The sequence below is a fragment of the Delphinus delphis genome, chromosome 3 (genome assembly GCF_949987515.2).
Source record: "Delphinus delphis chromosome 3, mDelDel1.2, whole genome shotgun sequence".
Lineage (NCBI taxonomy): Eukaryota > Metazoa > Chordata > Mammalia > Artiodactyla > Delphinidae > Delphinus > Delphinus delphis.
In genome coordinates this window covers 127,087,696-127,112,402 of record NC_082685.1, presented here as the reverse complement: position 1 = coordinate 127,112,402, position 24,707 = coordinate 127,087,696, and the positions used below count along the sequence as shown (strand labels likewise).

The following is a 24,707-nucleotide window of genomic DNA, read 5'->3' as shown; positions in this document are numbered from 1 at the left end:
AGCTCTACAACTTTCCAGAATTTCCAACTGAGGGAAATGTCCTTAAATTCCCTGAGCCTCAGTTTCCTTTTCTGTAGAATGATGTAATCCTTCTACCTACCTCAGTGGGTTGTTGTGAGAATTAAATGTGATCATGTATGTCAACTCTTAACACCATGCTTGGCACAGAGTTTGTGTCACCGTTACCGAGGTTTAAAGAGGAGGAACAGAAGAACAAAGGAAAGAACGAAATGAAGGAAGTAGGGAGGACAGATAGTCAGACAGTGGAAGAATGAAAAAGATGTAAATTTCTGCTAATGATTTTAACCTTACTTTCCTCATACTATCATTCCAAGTTTCTATGCCCACTATCTCATTTCTACCTGTTTTAATGATTCTTGGGAAAACCACCTGTGTGTTGAATATGAATACCTTTTAAAATGTATTTTTGTACTGAACTAACCTGTAGTAGTCTGCATTTCCTTAAGAGTTAAAATTATTCCCTGGAAATGAGAAAGATTAAAGCTACACAAAGCTTAAACCAGTCATCCAAAAAACCATTTGTTTATTTTCCCTTCCTCTTGACTGTATTGACTAGCCATTTGATGGAATTAACTAAATTGACTGGTTATTTTGAAATGTGTTAACCCAGTGGTAGACAGTAGGGAAAACAGAGCCCCTCCTGTTCTTGGTGGTGTATCTTTCCAAGTTTCTCTCCACAACACAAACCACTTCCTTTTACTTGAGGTTATTTTGCTTTTCTCATTAGTCTCACAGTCCAGGGGCCAGTGTTGAGTGCTGAGGCAGCTCTAAGTCCAAGACCATAAAACAACTCAACAGAACTGGCCCAAAGCACAAAAGGAAGGCTCTTCGGAGTTGGCCCTCTCAAGAAAAGGAGAAGGAAAAGTGGAGGGGTAGGGTAGCCAAAGTATGAAAAGAGATATCAAAGAGGTCTAGTCTTACACTGGGGAGGAGGGATGAAACTACAGACCAAATCAGAAGGAAAAAACTCATTACGCTCATCACAGAAATGCTCCAAGGTGCACTTGGCATGGAGCTGCACGCTGGCAGATCACGGACATTCCGCGTTAGCATTTCCACAAAGCTGAACAAATAGTGCGCTCATCGACTCACCAGTGACCAGGGGGTGAGAGCCCAACCCTCACTGACCATGAGTAAGGCTACTCTTAAATGCCACTCAGAATAAAGCAAAAGGAGTCCTATTCTTTTCACAAAAACCTGTCCTTTTACGGAACCACCTGAGTTATTAAACATATTGGCCAATGCAACAATAGGCCAGTAACGGCATGGCTTCTCACATTCTGATTCATAAGTGTGACACCATGGAGAAGACCATCCTTCACCCACTTCTTTCAAGGTATTGCCTTCTATCAAAGGGTTCAAGAAGCACAGTTTCATCCCACTTTTCCTTGCTGTGCAGGAGAAAAAAAAGTTTTCATTGTTGGCGTTTACTGCCCTATGTTTTCCTTCTGTAGTCTCCTTAATTATCATTTTAGGAAGTTCTGAGAAGAAATATAAGGCGAGGACTTTCCGGAGTTCCGGTCTCCTGGACACACACAAGTTGAGCATAGTGGTTTCCTAGTACCACACACTGTACGGTGAAGACAGCAAAGAACTGACGTTGCACTGGGCAGGCTGTTTGAGAATACAGAGGCATAGACTACAATTTTAGAACAATTTCATTAGAGTTACGCTAGAGGTAGGTACGGGGCCATGGAAACACAGAGGACAAGGGCCTGACCCAACCTGAGGAAGGGAATAGGACTTAGATTTCAGGTGTCACCTCACCCAAAGAATGAGGTGAAGTGAACCAGGCAATTAAGAGATAAAAGTGAGTTCTAGACGGGAAGAAGAGAACAAGCAAACGCAGTGAGCTGTGAGGCACAGTGTGCGGGTGGAAAGCGTCAGGTGGCAGGGACTGCCTGGAGAGGAGGGATGGTGTACAGCTGGGCAGGGGCCTCGTGTACCAATGCCAAGGAGATTAGATTTCATCTTGTGACTAATAAGGGTTTTATGACGTTTTCAGAATGTCTCATTTTCCAGCTACATCAGTTTGGTTGCACTGAGGAAGACAGAGCTGAGGAGCGTATACTAGAGACAGACTATTTAGGAAAGTGGTTCTCAAATCTTTCGATTTATAGTAAGAAATACATTTTCACGGCAAAATGGCTCTGTGTGTGTGTGTGTGTGTGTGTGTGTGTGTATCAACATTTTCATAAAACAATACTTATCCTTGATATTACAGATGTGGTTTGCTACTCCATTATTTTCAATTCAATTCTATATAATATTTTTTTATAAAATGCTACATGCAACCAACAGTTATAAAAACACTATTTGGGGCACTTCCACTGTAATCCAGGGGAGAGCTGGTGAGTCCTGGACTCGAGAAGTATTAGTGAGTTGGAGAGGAGAGGACAGATCTGAGAGGTATTTAGAAAGTAAAATAAAAATATCATTCATAGATGGGTGTATGGTTTCCAAGTTTCATTCCAGGATAAAAGTGCTTCTGATGGAGACAGGAGAAGCTGATCTGCAAAGAAATGCCTGAATCCAGTTTTGAAAATACTAGAACACCATCTGGCATTGGGCTTTTGTGTTGTATATAGGAGTCTGAAAATCAGGGAAGAGGTCTGAGTAGAGATAGAGTTTGGGGAATCACCTTCACAGGACGGGCAATAAAACTACTGAAGTACATGAAAACATCTAGAGAATGCACAGACTGAGAAAAGCAATGAGTCACATCCAGAAGACTCATGTTTAAGTGGGGGGATGAGGGGAGGAAGACCGATCACAGAGGATGGTGTGAAAGAGTAGCAGAGCAGCAAGAAGAGAGTGGCATCACCTGGGAGAGAATGGCTCCCATAAAAAGGTGTCGAATAAATATTTACTGAGTAAATGAATGAGGAGAGAGTTTCAGAGGAAGGCCTCTAAGACAAGCAAGGAGAAGGCAAAGCAGTTGAAGCAGAGTGTGTGTGAGAAAATCCTACTACGATGGGTTGAGGAATTCATGGGCGGTGAGGATGTGAAGCCACCTGACTGCCGAGAACTTGCTAAAGGATCAAAAAAGGGTCTGTTCCTAGACTTTGCTATTGTTTGGTTTTGTATTGTTTTTAAGATCAAGAGACACACGAATAGGGAAAGAGCCAGAAGAAAAGGAGAAATTGAAGATGCGAGAAAAAGAAAGGAAATAGATGGAGCAAGGACCTGGAGGTGCTGGGAGGAGAGAAAATCAGGAGCATGGAAGCAGGGGCTGACTTAAAGCGGGAAGAGGGACACATCATCTGCTGAGACCGGGAGGAGGGAGGCAAGGATGGGTCCGGATGGCAGGAAGAGGATGTAAGAACTGAGGAAGTTCCTGTCTTGACAATGAGTTTCTTCACTGAGCAAAGAATAAAATAGTTTGCTGAATGGTGATGAGCAGCTGCTGGTTCAGGACGCTTGAGAATGGGGAGGAGCTTTGGAATAAGCATCAAGGTGGCTGAGAGAGGGAAAAGAGCAAGGATTAAAATGTCAAGCGCGGACTTCCCTGGCGGTCCAGTGCTTAAGATTCCGCGCCTCCATGCCATGGGGCGCGGGTTTGATTCCTGGTTGGGGAAGTTCCACATGCCACGCAGCATGGCCAAAAAAACCAAAAACCAAAAAAAATGTCAAGTGAATCTCAGGATCCAGCTGAGGTGAGCGCTCTTGACTTAATCGGAATTCCAGTTTAAAGTATTGTGACATGGGATTTTCCCCACCAGGAGTTCAGCAAAGGAAGTGGAGAAGGCTGATTGTGAAACTGACAGAGGGATGGGTTTCTCCCAAGAGGTATAAGAACAGGATGGCAAGGTAGATGAGAGAGACTGGGTAGACAAGAAGGAGAGGTTGGGTGAGGGCTCGGGTACTCGAGGGAGATTGAAATCCTCAAATTAGGGGATTGCCAGAAAAAAAATACTTTACTTCCCAGTCTCCTTTGCAGCTAGATGTGGCATGTGATGGAATTTGAGTCGAGGAGATGTAAACAGAAGCATTACGTGGGATTTCTGGCAAGTCTCTTCAAAAGGAAGGTGTGTGCTCTTCTTCCTCCATCTTGCTGCTAGCAATTTAGATGTGATGGCTAAAGCTCTGGAAATCATTCTGGACCATGGATGTAAAGTCCATAATCTAGGACGATGGAGGAATTACCTGAAAGAACCATAGGTCCCTGACAGTCTTAGAACATCCATACCAGCTCTGGACTACCCACTCTGTGTCTCTCTCTCTTTTTTTTTTTTTTTTTTACATCTTTATTGGAATATAATTGCTTTACAATGGTGTGTTAGTTTCTGCTTTATAACAAAGTGAATCAGTTATACATATGTTCCCATATCTCTTCCCTCTTGCGTCTCCCTCCCTCCCACCCTCTCCCACCCTTCTCGCTGGTCACAAAGCACCGAGCTGATCTCCCTGTGCTATGCGGCTGCTTCCCACTAGCTATCTATAGGGAAGAGATACAAACTTCTGTCTTTATTAAAGCATAATTTTTCAGGTCTCTTTCACTCTAGCTGAACAAAATTCTAGCTAAAATAGTGTGTATATATAGCAACTGGAGCACATATAAGGCCAGCTTAGAAGAGAATGTTAATGCTCCACAACGTAATTCCTAAGCAGGGACGTAAGTAAAGAAGCGTCGCTCTTTTTAGAAGATTATAGACTGCTCTTGATTTGGATGGAGAGGAAACAAAGTTGAAACTTGGACTTCATTAAATTTTTATAAAATAAAGCAAAATAAAGCCACATGGATATTACTGGGGTTTTTTGCTTGTAACACTAAGCAGTCTTTTCTGCACTTTTTGTAAAGAGATGTGTTAAAATGAATGACAACATTAACACCCAGGATGACACATTTCCATTGTCTTATACTTTTTTTATCCCCTCCCTGAAGGGTCAGAATTCCCTTCAGTCAGCATAAAATGGTTTAAGCCCAAGCCTAGTAAATCACTTGTATTGCATTGTTTTTAAAGGCACTAGCAGCTGTAGTTTTTAAGGTCAGCCGAATCATCTGCCTGGGTCACATGTGTTTCACATGTCAAGTAACGTATATGGGTTCCACTCCATGCAGGATTGTACTGAAAAAGACATTTGCAAACAACTGATCTGAAGCCATGTTTCCAAACAGCTGCTACGGTTATTCGGGGGTTACTACTGTAAACCATTTGAATTTAGGACTGTGTTTCCAATCACTCAAAAAGAATATTCATTACAAATCACAAGGTCCAAACCAAGAACTCCAGTTTCTAATTATACTGACACTCAGTAAGTATTCAAACAGGATAAAAAGTAATAGTTGATAATTGTGATTATTATCATAATGAACTTGTTCAAGTGCAAGTGGGAAGAATGTGTACTGGGTAGAGAAACAACACCAACCAAACACATAATTAAAATGAAACCTAGTTAAGCAGCTGAAGAGAAAGGACTTCAAGTACGGAGACTTGGCTAATCCTCTTCTAATTCTTGCTCTAGGCAACATTGACTAGAAGCAAAAGACTGGATCCCCGGGGCTTCCCTGGTGGCGCAGTGGTTGAGAGTCCGCCTGCCGATGCAGTGGGACACGGGTTCGAGCCGCGGTGTGGGAAGATCCCACATGCCGCGGAGCGGCTGGGCCCGTGAGCCATGGCCGCTGAGCCTGCGCGCATCCGGAGCCTGTGCTCCGCAACGGGAGAGGCCACAACAGTGAGAGGCCCGCGTACCGCAAAAAAAAAAAAAAAAAAAAAAAAAAAAAGACTGAACTCCCGGATGCTAATAACTCCCTGAACAAGCTTGAGTAATTGGTTATCATGGAGACAGACTGATGGAACAGAGAGGGGATGACCTCAGATTTAAGGAGTGCAGGAACAGAAAAACTATTTTTAAATTCACATTTTAGTTCACAGCATAGTTAGTGATGTCTGGCTCCAACAGAGGGAAGGAAAAGGGTATTGAATTTTCAGGAGTAGCTCCTCCACTGGGTTCTCCTAACAAATGGAATCTAAAAAAAACAAAAAAATGGTTTCGATGAACCTAGTGGCAGGACAGGAACAAAGACACAGACCTAGAGAATGGACTTGAGGACACGGGGAGGGGGAAGGGTAAGCTGGGACAAAGTGAGAGGGTGGCATGGACTTATATACACTACCAAATGTAAAACAGATAACTAGAGGGAAGAAGCCGCATAGCACAGGGAGATCAGCTCTGTGCTTTGTGACCACCTAGAGGGGTGGGATAGGGAGGGTGGGAGGGAGATGCAAGAGGGAGGGGATATATGTATGTGTATAGCTGATTCACTTTGTTATACAGCAGAAACTAACACAACACTGTAAAGCAATATTCCAATAAAGATGTTAAAAAAGAAAAAGAGATAATTGGCTTTGAAAAGTGGCTCTGACAATGAATTTTTACTGAGTTCTCATAATGTTCTTGGTATGTGCTCTTCAAAAGCCCGATTGGTCTCCTCATCTTGTGTATACTCACTCGTCCTAATGACCTTTCATGTGTGAGACATGCTGAATGAAGAAGATTGCCTTCTGACCATATAACTCCTCTCTGCAGGTTTCAAGGCTGGTGTCTATATTTTAGTAAGCAAAATTATGGTCACCTCTAAGTCAGAAGAGTAGTGCAGACAGGCATAGACAAATACCCACTCTAGCTAAGTATGGGCTCCCTTCAAGCTGGGAAAGGTCTCTCAGCTCTGAGTCACTTATACAATCGAGTCCCTGAACATGTTTCTGTCCCTAATATTTTGTTGCTCTAGGCAACCATCAAGTCTGCATGAAGACTTTTGCCAACTGGAGAGGATGATAGCCAGGGGAGCCAGAATTTTCTTTTAACTCTTTGTTGAAAACTCAAAACAGCAAATGGTGTCAGGGATAGCCTCTATCTATTGGGAAAAGCGAATTCATATACTGATTTAGTGCATCTTATATTCACGTCTTAGGGAAATAGAACTAAAGAAAATCAAGGCAATTAATCAGAAGCATGCATTTTTTAAAATAATAAAACACTATAAAATGAGCTAGTTGGGTCCTTAGATATTATCTAACCTAATATCCTCATCTTATTGAAGAATAACCAGGTTAAATTACTGACCAAATGTTAAACAGGAAGCTGGGGACGGAGCTGGAATTATAGCTCTGTTCCCTAAACCCTGAGGTCATTGATCTTTCCACAAGTTTCACAAGCCCAGTGTCAGATGCAAAATGAAGGAATGTTAATAAATCACAAGCCATCACCTCTCTTTTGTAATAGCAAATGGTCCTGGGTGAAAAGGGCTGTTTTGCTGGGATGCTGGAAGCAGTCCTAAATCTCTGTGGTTAGGTAGTGATCATCCATTAACACTCCCATTATAAAAGTCTGGCCAGGTGGGACATTTCACTAATTCTAAAGTATTTGGGAAATGTTCAAGGTCCATCACTGCTTATTGTCTGAATTTGATCTTTGGCTCTTCTGAATTCTTTTTTTTTTCCTTCTGAATTCTTATGATACTTACTCTCTGTGGAATCCTGGGACTTAGATTCGTGGTACCTTTTCATGTACCTATGTACGATTATATCTTGCCAAGTCCTTGGGGGTGGTGGGACTACATCTTATTCATTTCTGTTGCCCTGATGCCCAGAGCACAGAATTAAACATGTTTTTGTGGACTGGTTAAAGATAAACCGGTATTAATTTTATTAGCTCTAGGAGTAGAGTAACAACTTACTTGTCCAGAGATTAATTATCCAGAAATTTATACTATTCAACACCAGTTAAGTAGGTGAAATGTACTCCAAAATACTAGTTAAATGAATTTAAAGCCATATTTGTTATATGCATTAAATATCCTAAAGCCTTTCCTCTGAAATGGATTGCCCCCAAACCCCATTTTAATTTTGAGTTAATTTGCTCTTATTTTAGGCTCCATGCAACGGCTTGGTAAACTGGTTTGTCAAGGAGAAAGGAGCAGCAGATCAGAAAAGACGGCACTAAGGCCAGTTCAGTACCAACATCAAGAAATGGCCACTGGGAGCAGGCGATGAGAAATTAAAGTGCAGCCAAGTTTGGGGGCCTCTACAGTCGGGGGAAACGTCCACAGATCATTAGGGGCATCTGTGACTGACACAGGAGTATAAAAGCAGATGTGCACAATGACGACCAGAGCCACGAAAAATGATTTAAGTACATTCAGTACATGCCTTTAAGGGATTGAGAAGGAACATAACACCTTTTAAAGATTTTTATTCCAAATAGTTCATATAAGATTATGATCCTTGGTTTTCTAGAATATTTGACATATAGAACATTTTCTCCTAAATGAAATGTAGGTAATCTAGGCACTGAGATAAATCAGGCTTCAATTCTACATTGGAATCCAAGTGTCAACCTATTTTTATCCTATATATAATCCTATATATCCCATATATAAGATTATAAATCTTCATATATTTCAGAACATTTTACATCCACTCAATAAAATCATACAATTGGTAGTTACTAAATCCTACACATGGGTCCTCCTTTCATCTTTTACAACTATCTCTTCCACTTCCTTTATATTCCTGTTATCCAGCTACTTTGCTGGAGTAGGGCCCTTATTGGACTTTATTCTTGAACAGTGTTATTGTCCTCCAACTGGTCTCCAAACCTTTGATATTTTCTACCTTCACTTTTTGGAACTTTTAAAAGATTCCCAGGTGATTCTAATGAAGAGATAAGTTTGTGAACCACTATCCTAAATACTTAGCACACCTTTCATTTGACTCTTAATTACACCCTACAGTAGAACTAACTCCTTTAATGGCAGACATTCCATGTCTCTGATTTCTGAGCTTAGCTGCTCTTACAAAACAGTTGCCTTTTAATAAATATTCACTGCTCGTGAGAGGTGCGGACTCCTCCATTTTCACCTTCTCCTTCTATTTATTTACCAACTACTTGCAACTTCTTAGGTGCCATTTCTTCCAGAAGACCTGTATCTTGCTTTGGATCTCCAGCAGAGAGGTACTCATGTTTTCTCTGCTCTTCTTTTTAGAGATGCCATTTGATGCCTAAGCACAAAGACACAAAGATGGTGGGTGGGAGTGGCTCTCTTAGCTTTAACTTTTCCTTGTAGGGAAGCACCTCAGGGGATCTGTCACAGGTATAAATCTACCCTTCTTTGAAGGTCTGATTTGAAAGCAAATTGGGCTACATTCTGCACAAAAGGCATTTTAAACGTGCAGGTGTGACTGCCCAAAATAACAGCAATACTTTGAACATTTACAGAACGTTTCCTTGAATGATATCAAAACAATTCAGCTCATAAAGCCTCAGGAAGATGGTGGACAAAATATCCAACTAATATATAAATAGGGATTGACTGCATTAACTCTGCTGGTTTTTTGTTTCAAGTCCCGAAACAACGGGAAATGTAAGTAGCGAAAACTAATATTTTTTGCAAGCTGCCTTCAAATGGCGATATCTAATTTTGAGACTCTTCTAGAAAATCTAATCCTTTTTAAATGTTTGCTGAGTTTTTGTTACCAATTCACAGGCACTTATTTGTGTTCAGAACCTAACCTTTTTTTTTTTTTTTTTTTGCCTTTAATTTGACCAAGTGTTAGCTTCTATTTGATGTTCTAAAGTAAGGAAACCTATTGAACAAATTAACAAAAATGGACTTCACCTGTGGTGAGGGAGAAATTAGTTATCTAATTGATTTTTTAAAAAATTGAAGTACAGTTGCTTTACGATGTGTTAGTTTCAGGTGTACAGCAACAAAGAGTCATATAAATCTGTTTGATTCTTCCGGTTACTATTATTGAAATGTGTATCTTTGTACCATGTTTCTCCAAAAAGCCTGAGAAATCTAATCTTTTCCTGTTTTCCCCTTTCCTGGCTTCTTCTGCCCTTTTTCCTCACATTCATTGCTGTGAGCTCAAGACTTCCAAGATTCAGAATGGGAACTGGGGTGCATTCCCATTTTCCTGTATTTGAAATCTGTTGTAAAGTAAATATTTGTTATGAGTGAAATATGTCTGAGGACTGTTTATCATACTATGGTTTTATTTGGCTTTGTCCTAGCATATTAGTTTAAAAAAAAATTTCTTTTTGCCCCATTTCAATGGTTTCTTTGAAGTCTTGTTTTGACCAGCTGCTGAGCTTTTTGTGGCTGTCCATTTACATCACTTTAAAAAATGGTACATAAATGAAATTTGAACAAAATGAACAGTACTTTCACATTGTTTCAAAATCAAACATGTTCCTAAGGAATCTGATTTGTGGCAGATGGAGAACAAAACCTTCCAGGGGGAAGGCTGTTAAATGAGTCCTTAATTGCTTGCACGTGAAAATACAGTGACTAAGATTGTGTGCACAATTAGGAATTTAAACACGTAGAAAAGGAAACAGGCAGACATTTCTGCAGGCATAGCTGGTTTCTTATGAACACAGACAACGGAAGAAAAGTCAGTAAGGGAAAATGCTTTTAAGAGAAATTCAGTTGTTTTCTTTACTTCATTCTTCCTTGTGTCAAGCTTCCAGGTCTAAAGAGATTCATTTGCCTCTGAAACTCACTGATGGAAGTGTCACAGTACACGCAAGAAAAAAGAAAAGTTTATTCAAGAATTAGCATTTCATTTTTAGTTTCTTTAATGTGCCAGGTACTAGGCTTGGTGCTCATACATCTCATTTAATCCTTATTGTGACCCTCTGAGGTAGGTTTGTTATTATCTACATTTTGTAGATTAGAAAGTTGAGGTTTACAGAATAACTTGCCCAAAGTCAAATCGCTAAGAGGTGGCATAGCTAGAATTCTCTGTATTGATTCAAGGAATCCAAAGCCCACCCTCTTACAATGCCTACTAGCTACACCCCTGGAAAAAGACAGATACCTTTGTAAGAAACTAACACTCAGGGTGGCTCCATTTCCGTTTCAATTCTGTCATGCCTTTCTGGTGTTGGGTGACATGGTGTGGTGAGGTTGGAGGAGAGGCCAGAGTTGGTCAGGTCTGGGGAAGGCTGGATGCTGGAAAAGGTGTAGTGAGGATGGCATGACTGGTCCTGGGTGAGGGGTAATGGAGACGGCGGTCAGGGCTGAGATGCTAGAGACAGAGGCCAGGGCCTGCTGCAGGCTGGGTGGCTTCAGAAGCTCAGTCAGCGTGTGAGGTGGAGGGGTGTGGCGGGCAGGTGGCAGCATGTAGTCAGAGGTCAGCACCTCCATGGCTTTGGAGGCAGCAGCCATGGGGCAGTGAGGTGTGGCCTGACTGATTCTGTCCTGGCGCATGACACTCTGTCTATCCAGCTTCCCAAAGCCTGGGCTTGGGCTCTCCTCCTCGCAATGACTCTGACTTTCCAAGTGGGTAGGCTGTGCAGTGTTCCACAGTGACCTTTCATTGGCCTTCAGAGATTTCAGCCCATCTCATCCCACTGATGGACCTAAATGCCTTTTCTCGGGGACCTCAAATTCTCCTTCAGATTCTCTCTCCTTGGAAAACCTGCACTTTCCTGGAATGGAGATATATAGGCTGGTTCTAAGGGGCTTTTGATGAGTGCCAGTGTGTGGATAGTCTTTTCTAAAGTTCAAACAATGAACCTTTGGATGAATTTAGAATGCCAGCTTCTTCATATGCTGGGGCCTACTTCAATGTTGTTCTCAGGAAGTGGAGAGGCTTAAAAAATAATCCTTCTCTCTCTATAATCCTGTATCCCTTAAAGTAAACCTAATTAGGTGGTGACTTATTAGACAACAGTCCATTTAGATGACTATTAAACAAAGATCAGAGGAAGGCAAATTATGCCTTACTTTGATTCCTACACTTGTGAGTAAACCAGAAGCCACAGACCATGGCATCCTGTCTAGATCTAAGCATAAGGGAGGCATCAATAAATGGGTGTGGATCAAATGATCAGGAAGTCACATGCCTTCAGAGGAACTGAGTTCCCAGGGATACCTTAACAAACAGGTACCATCCTGCATCCCTAAGAACCTTAATATCATAAAGCGTAGGTTACTGAGAAATATATTAGTAAAATAAATAGTGGATTGAGGCCAACCCTCTTATTCCACTATACTCAATAATTATTTCTGGCCCGCCAGCACTTATTTATTTCCCCTTTCTAACAGCACCCTAATTTCTTTCAGGAAATTACTTGGCATTTCCATTAGATAATCCTAACTATGAAACAGCCCACAATGATCAAGTGCTGTGTGCCCATGCATTGTGCTTACTTTTTCTTTAATATCTCTCAAATAATTTTCACGAACTCCCTAGGAGATAATTACTATTATTCTGCCCACTTCAAAAACGAGGAATTTGAGGTTTTGGGAGGTTAAATGAATCGTTTGAGGAGAAACATCTGGAAGTGGGAGAACTAGAAAACGAATCCTCGTAATCTGGCCCCATCACTTAGGCTCTCACCCCTACATCCTATTACGTGGTCTGGTGAAATAGCCTGATGCCCTGTTCTCCTTTAGCCAAGGCCCAAGACCCAAACTAGACCCACTGGACCCCTTCACTGGAATTTGACTCTTAAACAGAGTAACAAAGAAACTAAAAGCAGTTGCAGGGATCTCACTTGATTGATCCTGCCATGAGATTTTCCCCTTACCCTTTGGCTTTCTACTACTCTGAAGATGTACTGATTCCTTCAACTCTGATCCTCTAGCCTCCCCACTGATTCTTAGGGAATTGGAAATTCTCCCAATATTCTTCCACTAAATCCCATTTTGCTTAAGTGAGCAGAGTTGGTTTTTAATCTTGCAACCAGAGGATCACTGCTGATACGCTGTTATCGAAGGCGGGGTTATAAGCCAGCCTAGGAGAGAATTGTATGGAACGCTCAAAGAACAGGATGCTGAGGCTCTATAGGTGCCCGGTAATAACTGAATAGAGGCAGTGAGAAATAATAGTGTGACAAGTGCCAGGCTCATTTCCTCTGCTGCCCGTTCTGTGGAAATGATGAGGGGTGAAGCCTTCCCTGGCCAGTGGGCTGGGGCACACCAGCCCTCTCCTTTATCTATGGCACCTTCGGCAGTTCCCAGGGAATGGAACCTGGCTGTGAAGATCTGGAGAAACACAGACTCTATGAAGTGTGGCTGAAAAGTAAAAAGGACTCCTAGAGATGAGACCATTTCCACCCCATAGAATTCAGAGGAAGTTATCTCTTTCAAAGTATCAACTGGGAAAACGTGTGTGTGTGTGTGTGTGTGTGTGTGTGTGTGCTTATTCCATATATTGCCATCACTCTAATGATGTGACACTCTGTCTTGGAACTGCTTTCAGAGTCCACATTATACTTCTCTCAAATGCCTCAAAATCGTCTCATCCCCTGGAATGGCTACATTTTTAGAATTAGCCTCATCCAGGCTAATCTGATATCTTATTTGGTGACTAAGGTTGGTAATCATATTGGAAATAATATTTTTGGTCAAAAGTGAAGCATGACGGTAAACCAATAAGATGGCTTTTTCTTGTATGGCCTGTAAACTGTCTCTAAAGCCATTCCCCCAATGCTTTTATCAATGGCAGCAGGGCCAAAAAAGTGTACGGTGTACAAAGATGACAACTTTGAGGATCAGCATGAATGACACAACCAGACACTGTGACAAAATGTTTACATGGATTGTCCTGTATGTTCCTCAAGATCAGGAAAGTATTAGCACAATTATTATTGTTGTTGTTGTTGTTGTTATTATTCAACACTTTTAACAGAAAAGACTCACAGCGTTTGAGGAACTTTTCTAAGGTCACAACGTGGGTCAGCAGGTGAGCCAGCAATGAAACCCAGACCTCCCAACTTCTGAGCCCTGCTCTTAGTCCTCTATGTACGTTCTAACTTGTACATCAAACAAGCAAACAAAACATACAACATTTTGAATTTTTTTACAAAATTACAACCTGCTGGAAGAGAAAACCTAGATCTCTTTCCACATAAGCAATTTAAAAGAGCACAGTCAGTGCACAGTCAGTGACAGAAGAAGTATCTTAGAGACCGTCTGTCACATCTTCCTCAACTGAGGTCTCAGTTCCCCGACCCATCGTCTGCTATTTTCCTCCTTGGTGATTCAGAAAACCTTTCTTTTACTACTCTCACTCCTCTACATGTTTGTGTTGCTAAGTCCCTAAGTTCCTCAAGTGGTTTCCCAGACTTTTTCCAGTCTCTAAGCTAAATGACACTGTAGACAGCCTCCTGGCTCTCTCGGAAAACGATCTCAGCCTGATCAATTTCCTCCTTCCTCCCTTTCTTCCTACTTTCCTTATTTTATCAACTCATTTATCTACTCATTTACAAACCCTCTGTTTTCTATTTACTTAATGCTTTCTATCATTCAACAGAACACATTTTATCTTTCTAAATTCCACAAACCTCTAGGATAATGGTCGTAAAGCTCGGGGGAAGTATCTTATACCTCATTGGGTCCTGAGAGCCCAAGCAGTCTTTCACATCCAAGTGACTGAATGAGTGAAGGAGCAAACCCATTAATGAAGTTCTCCACATGGACAATTCAGTGTGCAATATGCAAATACCAGAAACATGCCCGAAAAAAAAAAAAAAGACGTGAACATCCATTTGTTTTGCTAGGCAGGTAGAAGAAAACAGTCCAGTGAATTAGAAATGCTTTCAGAGTGCCAACAGGGCCGAAAAAGAACCACAAAAGAGAAGATAGCGCACTAAAAAGCACTGGATATGTAGACATCAGAAATATCTAGAGGAAGTGCATTTGGGGCACAGAGAGCTGGGGAATGTCATGGCTAGAACTGGTACCCAAGCAAATGATCATGGAGATGAAGAGCCTACGGTGAGTCTACGCACAAAGAGAAGATGAATATCACCCCATGATAGAAACTGTTATCTCAGGGGTTAACAGTGACTGGTCCTAGAAGCAAGGTGAGCGCAGAGGCTCAAGCACTGCCCTATGCCGAACCTTCTTACATCCTCACTGCTCACACACACTGTGGGGTCCTTTCCTTATTGATGCTGCTGCCCTGGGCGCTGTCACACAGGCACTTCAGAGGAGTCAGGAAGAGAACTGTGAGAATTGAAGGCTTGAGGAATTCTACCCCACAAGCAAAAGTCCTTTCCTTAGCTTATAAAACTGATCCTTTGGGTTTCCCAAAGGGTTGCTCTGTATCCACAGATCTAATCCATCCTCCATCATCCCCTCCATTCATACATGTTCCGTAATAGACAACGTAGGTTCATTTTCTGCTGTCTCTTCTTAGAAAGAAAGAAAGAAAGAAAAAGAAAGAAAGAAAGAAAGAAAGAAAGAAAGAAAGAAAGAAAGAAAGAAAGAAAGAAAAGAATAACTTTGGGGAGAAGATGACAGCAGGTTGTGTGTGTTTCTGTGCATGGATCAATACATTTTAAGGGAGGGAAGCCTCTAGGTTCTGCCTTTGAGTCATACTTAATCTACACTTTGTCATTTGAAGCTATATATTGAATTATCATAAGATTTAAAAGAGATTATGCAGGTAGAGTCTTTAATATCAAAAGTCAGAAAATGTTAATTTTTATTATTATTAGTATTAATAATAGATCCAATTTTTAAAAAAGCATTTTCTGAGATAGTGAAAGAAAGAATGCTGTGAGTGAAATCCTCATTTATTCATAGAGTTAAATAACTCAGTGTAACACTCAAATAGGAAAATTTGGGAAATTAGACCCAAAGGAATTTTCATTGTTTTGCCCTACCACAGTCTTGTATTTGAGTGTGCCCAGGGGAATACTTTTTAAGGCATACATGGGTGGGAAGCCCTTTGTGGATAAAGGGAGTGACTTAAGAATGCAGCTTTTGTTGTTTCTTTCTCTCTTTCTTTTTTTTTAAAGGAAACTTGGTACAGTGTGTGAGAAGACAAAAAGAATACAGTTACTAAACATAACATTTCCCAAACTCACTCCCACCCTCATACGCAAAGATGGACATGATACTTCATTTTCTTCTAGGAGAGGGGCAAGCTGGCCTAATTAAAATTTGTATACATTTGGAGAGATAAGAGGGATGATGGGCCAGCTGATGATGACCATGATGATGAGGATGGCACAGATAATAACGTCACCTTGTATTTCCTTTGCTAATCGCAAAGCACCTCACACATATTATCTTGTTTTTCCTAGGCTGCGTTGTTTGTTGGATGGGGGTGTGGGTGTCACTATATACATTTTCCAGAAAGACAATGATTTTCCAACAACTGTCCAGCAACGCAGTGTCAACACTGTCCAGAGCAGCACTCTTGCCTACTTCACCCAGTATCCGATTATTCTCCCAAATTTGGCTGATTCGTTAATTTGGAGCACTTGTTGAGAATACAGATCCTGAGACTTATCCCAAAGATTTCGTCCTGCACTGTCTTGGGATCTGTTTTTTCGTGTTTATTTTCAAGGATCCCTTGGGGGTTCCTTAGATCAGGCAGGTTTGGGAAATGTTGCGTTTTTCTAACTCGAGGTGGTGAGGAAGGGGTACAGGCTAAAGGGGACTTTGGTGACTTTAATGCCTCTATTTTCATGGTAGCTTTTCTGATCGACTGGAGGATAATAGAGCTGTCTTGTCATAAGCTCAATAACCACCATGAGTGCTGCCCTATCCAAGGCATATTATTATCTGAAAATACAGTGAATGCTCACTGGGGCACAATAATACTGAAAGATCAGTTGGCAGTGTCTCATTAGTACCTTTTCTAGTGAGGAGAGGCAAACAGAAATCTTGATCTGAGAGATACTTACAAGTTTGTCACCAGATTCTATGTAAAATGGGCCTTTGCTAGTTACCAGTCAACATCCAAAAGTGTCTTAAATTAAATACAATATACATAATTAAAATACATGAAATGTGTGGCTATTGCTTACTTAGAACTTTAACATATATTCTTTAAATTAGGTGCATTTTTCTACATTATAAAATTTTTCTCATGAATAAGTTATTTAAATTTTTTTATTATGGAATTTTTGATACTTAAATAGAACTCACATATTATTTAGCACTTGGGTTGTTTTCAGTCTCTTGTACAAATGCACAATGCTGTGATGAACACCTGTGTGTATGACTTCATTTTTCTCTTCTTTTCCCTCACTTCTCAATCTAATCACCCACCAAGCTTTCTCAACTCTCTGAAAAGACTTGTGAATCCATTTCCTCATCTCCACCCCCAACACCACCACCCCAGTCCAGATTCACATGAGCTTCAGCGGGTACTTGGCCTGTAATGGCCTTTGGATGAGTATGAGGCTGCCGCTAGTCTCTCTTCCTTTCAATCTGTTTTCTATGCAGCATCCAACATTGTCATTCTAACATATGTACTTGTTCCTCTGCTTAGAAATGACTGATGATTTTCCATTGCCCGTAAAATATAGTCCACTGTTATTTACACTGACTTCTAATGCTCTTCATGCTACTGCCTTAATCTACGCTTGGAGATCATGTTCTGTTGCTCCCATACATTTTGAACTCTTTTTGTTCTTTACTGTCTCCAGTCCCCTGAGCTGAACCGGCACTCACTGTTGTTGGTCCCTTGGCATGAGGTGTTCTCCTTCTAACCATATGGAGAACTCCACCTTCTTCTAAGTTCAGCAGGGAGCTTCCCCTAGGTAGAATCACTTGCCCTCTCCTTCAAATACATTTATGTATTTGAATTTGCTTCAGTCGTGGCACTTAGCTTGTTAATTATTCCTGGTTCCGTTCGGTGTCCCCATGTGACTTCCTTGAAGCCAGTAGTCACCTTTCACTCATCTTTTTATTTCCAACACCTACCTTATTGCATGCCACATATAAGGTACACAGAAAATATTTGTTGACCGAATGTATAATAATGATAATAATAATAATAAAATTGAAGGAATAATGATAGTTAACATTTGTTGAGTACATTCTGGGTACCAAGCACTATGCTAATCACTGACTTAGAATTTACTGATTAGAAAATGAAAGCTTAGAGAATTTAAGTAAATTGACCAAGATTACATAGCTAGTAAGAGGAAAGTTGGGTTTTCAATCTATATGGTTTCACTCATAACCTTTTTGCTGTTCTGACTCAATGAATATGCAGTTTTGTTTAATTGTTTCAATTAAAGTTATAACAAAATACCCAGAGCAGATATTCAGGCAATACAGTTACAATTTGATTATATTTTCCCATGATTGTGACATTCACTTGTTTTCTTACTGTTTAGAAAACCAAATATAACTTTAATCAATTCCTGGTCAAAAAGTGATTGTCAGACCTGGTCTTTTTACAAATTAATAGAGATAACTCTACTTATTTAGTGAAAGCATAAGAAGGCAAAACAAGTTAGCCTATAAGGAAGAAAACAGGCTTTGACCCTCTAAAAGATCATAAATTTAAGTAACAAGTAGTCATACTCCATGCACTTGAGCAAATCTTTTAGTTCAATGTTTTTCCCGGAGAGGTCTTTTTAATGTGGGGATTTTTGTAAAAGTAAACTCCTCTGGCTCAAAAAATTTAGAATACTCCACATTCATCAGATGTATTAAATATAAAAGTAAAACAAGCAAAAAAACTCCCCACAAAAGCCAATGTCTAACACTCACATACACAATTTTTATTTTTTTATTAAAGCTATTAAGCATAATGTGTACTCAGCATTCTTCAATCACATTCCTAAAAGAGCTTACTGCGCACTCATTCTCTGCAATCCTTAAAGCGTTGCCACAATCTTTGCTCTTGTTAAAAGAAAGGAGAAAAAGAGCTGCATGATGAAGCTAGTGCCTGCTAGTGGCTGATGAAGAGGGTGAGACTTCCAGGGCAATGGCTGGGTCTTCGTCCTCCTCCCACACTCGCTGCCCTAACATACATTTTTAGTTCGATGTCCCCTCAGCCCTTTCGCGTATTGCTCTCACTGAGGTCTCTTTTGCCTTCTTTAGCGGCTCGTGCTTCCAACTACTAAATATATATGTACGTTATGTACACTAGTTGTTTTTATTACACACACACACACACACACACACACACACACACACGCACACGCGCACGCGCAGATTTAAAAGGCAAACCTACATAAGTCACTAGCATTGCTATTGTCACATGAAGTAGTTGTTTAGTTTCCTTTCTTTAGTGGCACAAAGTGTTAAATGATTAGTCCCGGTAATAACAAAATAACTGTTCCAGTTAAAAATCTGCTTTTTTTTTTCTTCAATGGATTTTATAAGCTGCTTTGTGCTTTAGAAGAACAATAAACAAACAAGAGTAAGTGTCTTATTGTATTCTGACTAACTAGTATATTTGGATAGTTTACTTTTTAAATCCTCTGCTTACCAACTGATTAAATTCTTTTGAAAATGCACTCTTTTTTTCTTTTTTTTTTTTTAAAGGAGTTAGGAATATTCAGGGCAAAAATATGAGTGGAGATACACCAAAATTTTTTTTGGACTAAAACTACTTTTGCGTTATTTTACGCTTGTCCCTGCACTCCCTCTACAGGTAAAGAGGAGGCAATTGTACTAGTTTTATTGCATGGATAGAAGTTGTATTTTCTCCTTAGTCTGCCAATCTTTACTTACCTGAGGGCCTCTAAGATATAGGCTGTGGATATAATAAAAATAGCTCTAAATACAAAGACCTGTCCAGTGAGAAATCGGGACAGGATATTTTCAAATTTTGGGGTCCATATACAAAGAAAATCCAATGTTATATCTATTACCCAGAAATCAATATCCTGTAAGATTTCTTTTACTTTCTCCAAAACATATACTTCCATGGTGGGTCTGAAGGCTACCCTAATTTGATGGATAATTTTATAGGGTTATGTATAAGAAGGATCCTAGACTTGGCCAAAAGGAGTCCTGCATTTATTCCTGGCTCTGCCTCTAAGTAGCATTTTCTCTCACTAGGTCTCAGTTTTCTCATCTTTAAAATAGAGAAGTTTAAATAAATTTTCTCTCAGTTACATTCTCACATGAAAATCCTCAGTTTAAATATGATTAAATAAAGGGACAGAAAATATGTAAATAACAAACATTGTAAAGTGATATCGTGGAGACGTGATAAGGTCTCATGAGATGGCCACAGAACTCTTTTCTTGAGTGAATATCATTTGAAAATGAAATGCTCAAGAGAACCAATTGTGCCGCCAAAGACATGGCTCTGCACCCAAACCAGGGCTCAGTGTCACAACGCAGGTATGGCTTGGGCAGCTCTGACTCTTTGCTGCCCTCTCATGTTTCAACACACTCTTTAGTTCTGCTCTTCACCATCCGCTAAGGACCTATGCACGTGAGCCTTGCACTAAGTACAGGGATTCCTAAAAATGCCCCATCATTACTGTCTGCAAACAAAATCATAAATGAAGTGCACGAGTAAAGCTGACACGTCATCAAGGTCCTCCTCTACGCTACCCGTTTTTAAAATAGCTTTAGGAACAACAACAAAATGTCAGGCATGGAGGAGGGCTGTAGGAAGAAACACTTGGTGAGTTACTCATGACAGGCTTCTGTTCCTCATCTAACTTACCTCCTTGAATTCCTGCAACAGCACTGAGAGGAGCTCCTATCTCCATTTTTCAAACGAGGGAATAAAGTGAATGAGAGATACAGGGTTTGCACTCAGGCCCCAAATGCCACACGCCAGTCTGTTTGTTATATTACACTAAAGAACAGAGAGCCATTTAGCAGGAAGGCTCTTTTCTAAACGCGCATTTGGAAACTTTATTTTTTTTTTTAATTGTTAAATCGTTGTAGAGCTATGAATTTACCTATTATGTATAGATATAAAATCTGGCAACTAACTAACATGCTTTAGCCCTAATGATATAAACTCAAACTTTCCTGGCTTTAACACATGTCAAATGGAATAACCTCTAAGGGGGAAAAGAGTTGTCTAAGTTCCATGGGAGCAAGTTTTAGAAGGTGTAGTGTGACAGACAGAGAGAGTGAAAGTTCTCAACTCTTCTTTTATAAAACTCAAGAAGTTGACTTACGGAGAGTTAATTTTCTGTCTTCAAAGTTCTGTGACTCAAAAATAAGTTCTTCAACTTTGAAAATAATCCTGAACAATAGTTTATCATCCACACCACAAAGGCACCAATGCCTGTGGCTGTGATGAGAGGCCGGGATACAGTGCTGGGAGCAGAGGCCCCACTTACAACAGGCACAAAGGAAGTGTGTGCATTTTGACCATTTTGGGGGGGATCCATAACTTTTACTCCTATGACCTTGCCAGTTTGTCTTGCACTCTTCCCTTTCCTTTTCTCATCTCTCTGGCCTGTTCTTTCCATCACCCCTAGTTACATACAGCATGAATCCTAAAAACAAAAACCAATAAAAACAACAACAAAGTGAAATAAAATGATGCATTGAGTGCTTACTCTATGCTAAGAGCATTGTACAAATGAACTCATTTATTTAGCAATAACTGTATGAAGTATGATCGCTGTTTTGTAAATGGGAAAACAGGCAGGGATAGGCTATGTAACCTGCCCAGAACCACACAGCTATCATGATAGAACATGGCTTGAATTCTGGACACGCAGAGCAGCTTCCCGCCCCCTGCCCCCCAATTCCAGGAGCGCCCTGTCAGTGCTGTTCTAGGGAGCTGCCCTCCAGAGGCCCCTGGTGCTGTCCACCACAGCGGCCTTCTGGACCAAACATGAACTTACCTGCATACTACACTGTTCCTCTAGAACCTAAGAAAAATTTCTAAGAAGGCCAAGTTCTTCTTCAAGCGTGCCCCACTGACTCTTTTTAACGCTCTTCTCCACTGCACTCACTTGCCAGGGAGCAAACTTGGAGTGAAGTCCTGAGCAGTCAGCTGCTGAGGGCAGGAATTCACAAGCACCACCTTTTCTGTATGTCTGAAGTCTCCCATCGAAGTCTCAACCACTACTGTTTTCATGATTTATGGTTTTAAGGGCATACTTTTTCAGAATGAGCTCAGAGAGAGGAATGTCCCTTGCTGTTGCCCTCATTCCCTCACCCCCTCATCTGACTTTTTCACCTTGGTTTGCTATTCTTGGGCAAGGAAAAAGGCTTCCATTCACAAGTCATTTAATTTCCTGTTGTGCTTTGGGATGAACACAGCCGCACAAAGCCCTTAATGACAGTTAATTAGTTTCCCTTCCTAAATAAGATATTTCTAGAGCCCCACTGTCCCCAGGCCTCAGGTCAAGATCATGTGGGTACAAATGAGGCCATATTAGCCCAGATTTCTGTGGCTCACAGTCCCCTCTGGTATTGCTTCCGGGCCTCAGCACTATGTGAAATTTCTGGGAGCTTCGACGGGGCCTCTCATATGTGTTCAAGGCCAAGTCTGTGCCCTCTGAGTGCAGCTACTCCTTCTCTAATCAGTGCCAGACGTTGGCCAGGGTGGCCGGACAGCTGCCCTGACCACGGAGCACCCACCCCCTCCTGGTGGACACAGCAGCCTCCACTGGTACCTGCAGCTGCTCTTCTGGTAGGATGCTCTGTGGGGCTGGCTCATATGTGACCTCAAGCTACAAGCTTTCAGGGGCCAAAATAGCACTGAGTTCTGCACAAACTGATGTCAGAGGAGTCTTACTTATTGCAAAGATAAAGGGGGTGATGGTCTCCCTCTTTATATGGGTCAGGTCTAGTGCTGGGAGCAGGGCTGGGGACCAGGTTCCATGTGGTCTCTCTCATTAGAGGCCCCAGGTAGATTTGGGCTCTTTCATATTAAATCGGGGTTTCTGAAGAAGAAATCTGTTACTCAAAGAACTTACTTTAATCCGTAGGAATTTCAATTATTGTTCATCTCTTGACCAATGCCAAGAAGAAAATGGGTAAACCAGACTTATATAAGACTATGAAATGCCAGTTGAAAATCATCACCAATAAGATCTTGAAAGATACATGTGGAAAAGAGAACCAATAATGTAATAGTCAGTGGAACACAAGTCCCATTTGAAAGGCATTCAGGAAAGACCAACATTAACTGCTGTCCCAGAATCACTTTGATGTGGTGACCACAAAGGAGCCCAGTTGAAAGGTCCTGACTGGACATGATGAAGTTAACTTTCAAGCAAAGTAGAGTCACTGATAATGTAATAATGAGCTCCTCTGCATATTACGAGCTGGAGTCCCAGGAAGACACTTGAATCAAGTGAAGTATTGGTCTAGTTTGGAGAATATGTTAATTGTCTTCTGGTAATAATTTTAGAAAACATGGGTTTTCTTCTCCAGGCAATTATCTTAATGAATCAATTGGGGTTTCAAGAAATGATCAAATGAGTTCAATTTGGTTTCAGGTTTAGCAAAATGAGATCATCTGTTCTGTTTTTGGCTCAGCTGAGGTCAAGCCCCATGTCTAAAATAGACTAATAGGAATCGGAGTAATTTTATTCTTCTGACCTCTACGCCCCTCATCCTTCCATCCACTTCTCTTCCCCAAACATCTGTTCTTTTGATCTCATTGAACTTTTCTGTATTGTAAAATACGGAATTTAATCTCAGACTGAATTTAATCTCAACTCTCTGGGTCCAAATCAGGAGTACTGGAATGGTGTTCCTTCCTACACACAACTGGGAAATTCATTAACCAAGAAGGTATCTTTTATTTATGCTTTGACTTTCATTCAACCAAGCTACCATATGTTAACATCATGCTGATAACACAAGCTCGGAAACATGGTCAGCATTTCGAAGGTAATGCTATCTCTCAAAATACAAACGCCCAGAGCAACACTCAACAGAGTAAGAGCAAACATTTAACTTGTTTTAAAAAAATGGCACACCAGTTAAGTTTTTCCAATAGGTTAAATGGACAGCTTGTGAGATCAGTGAGAGAAATGATAATATAGAGAAGAAAGGACTAATTTCTTAACGATTTTAGAATTGCAGAAAAAAACTGGTGCTAATAAGGTTGAATCTTGGAAAATATGCCTTTTTCCTAGATGTGAGAAGAATAATCTCCCAGGTCCTTCTTACCTGTTAGGGTGGCTTTGTTGATGGATGGTTGGTTGCACATGGGTGATCTTCTGACAAAGAGAGAAAAATACAGAGCTGTAAATATATGATACTTTGTTGGTCTGAGGACTCTCTGAGTCATTTCAGATATGCCATTTAAATTTAAGGATTATTTTTAAGTTAGGACATGCAAATGAAGATTTCTTTCAGACTAGCCAGTCAAGTTCCTAGGTACCCTTTGATCACGTGTCAAAAAAAAAAGCTAAATCACATGGTGATAGACTTTGGGGTAAATAAAGCTGATGTAAATGTCACAGAGACAAGAGAGAAGAGGAAGTCCTTATTGATTGACCGTATTCAATTAAGCCCGGGCTTACAGAGCAAACACAGACTTTCTGAACTTGAAAAAGCAGTCAGTCTACAATTGGTTTCTCTAATACAGTGTTAAGAAACTTTTATTTTTGGCATAAATTCTCACGATTGCCTATACATTATCAGAAGTGAATGACTCCTTGTAAACTATATTGCACTTTGAGAAGCTATTGTACTTCAACTTTTTCCTTTCTATTTTCTTATATTAAGAAACATCTCTGATCCATTTGTTAGAGAGGTATATTAACGATGGGTCCAAATAGATGCTACGGAGACTTTAGAAACACTATAAACTAAAGGTGCTTAAACCAATTCTATTTTGTATTCTCTAATTTTTCAGATGTTGGCGAAGTTTCACACGATGATTATAAACCCCTTGGGGTAAAAAAAAAAAACAAAAAAACACCCATGCTATTTGATTAACTTGTATTCCCTGCAGAGCCCAGCACAATGTATCCACTGCTTAATCAATTATGCTGAAGAAACTATCATTTATGGAATCTCTATT

The 24,707-nt window shown here is 40.5% G+C and overlaps 1 protein-coding gene across 2 annotated transcripts in view; it reads right to left on the bottom strand.

Moving 5' to 3' along the window:
- Positions 1-24,707, bottom strand: part of PDE4D (phosphodiesterase 4D) — a 560,837-nt gene that overhangs the window by 167,256 nt on the left and 368,874 nt on the right. For both annotated transcript variants that reach the window (XM_060009455.1, XM_060009457.1), the window contains exon 5: positions 23,849-23,898. In XM_060009455.1, the coding sequence (XP_059865438.1) occupies positions 23,849-23,898 (50 nt within the window). The remainder of the gene's footprint in view (positions 1-23,848; positions 23,899-24,707) is intronic.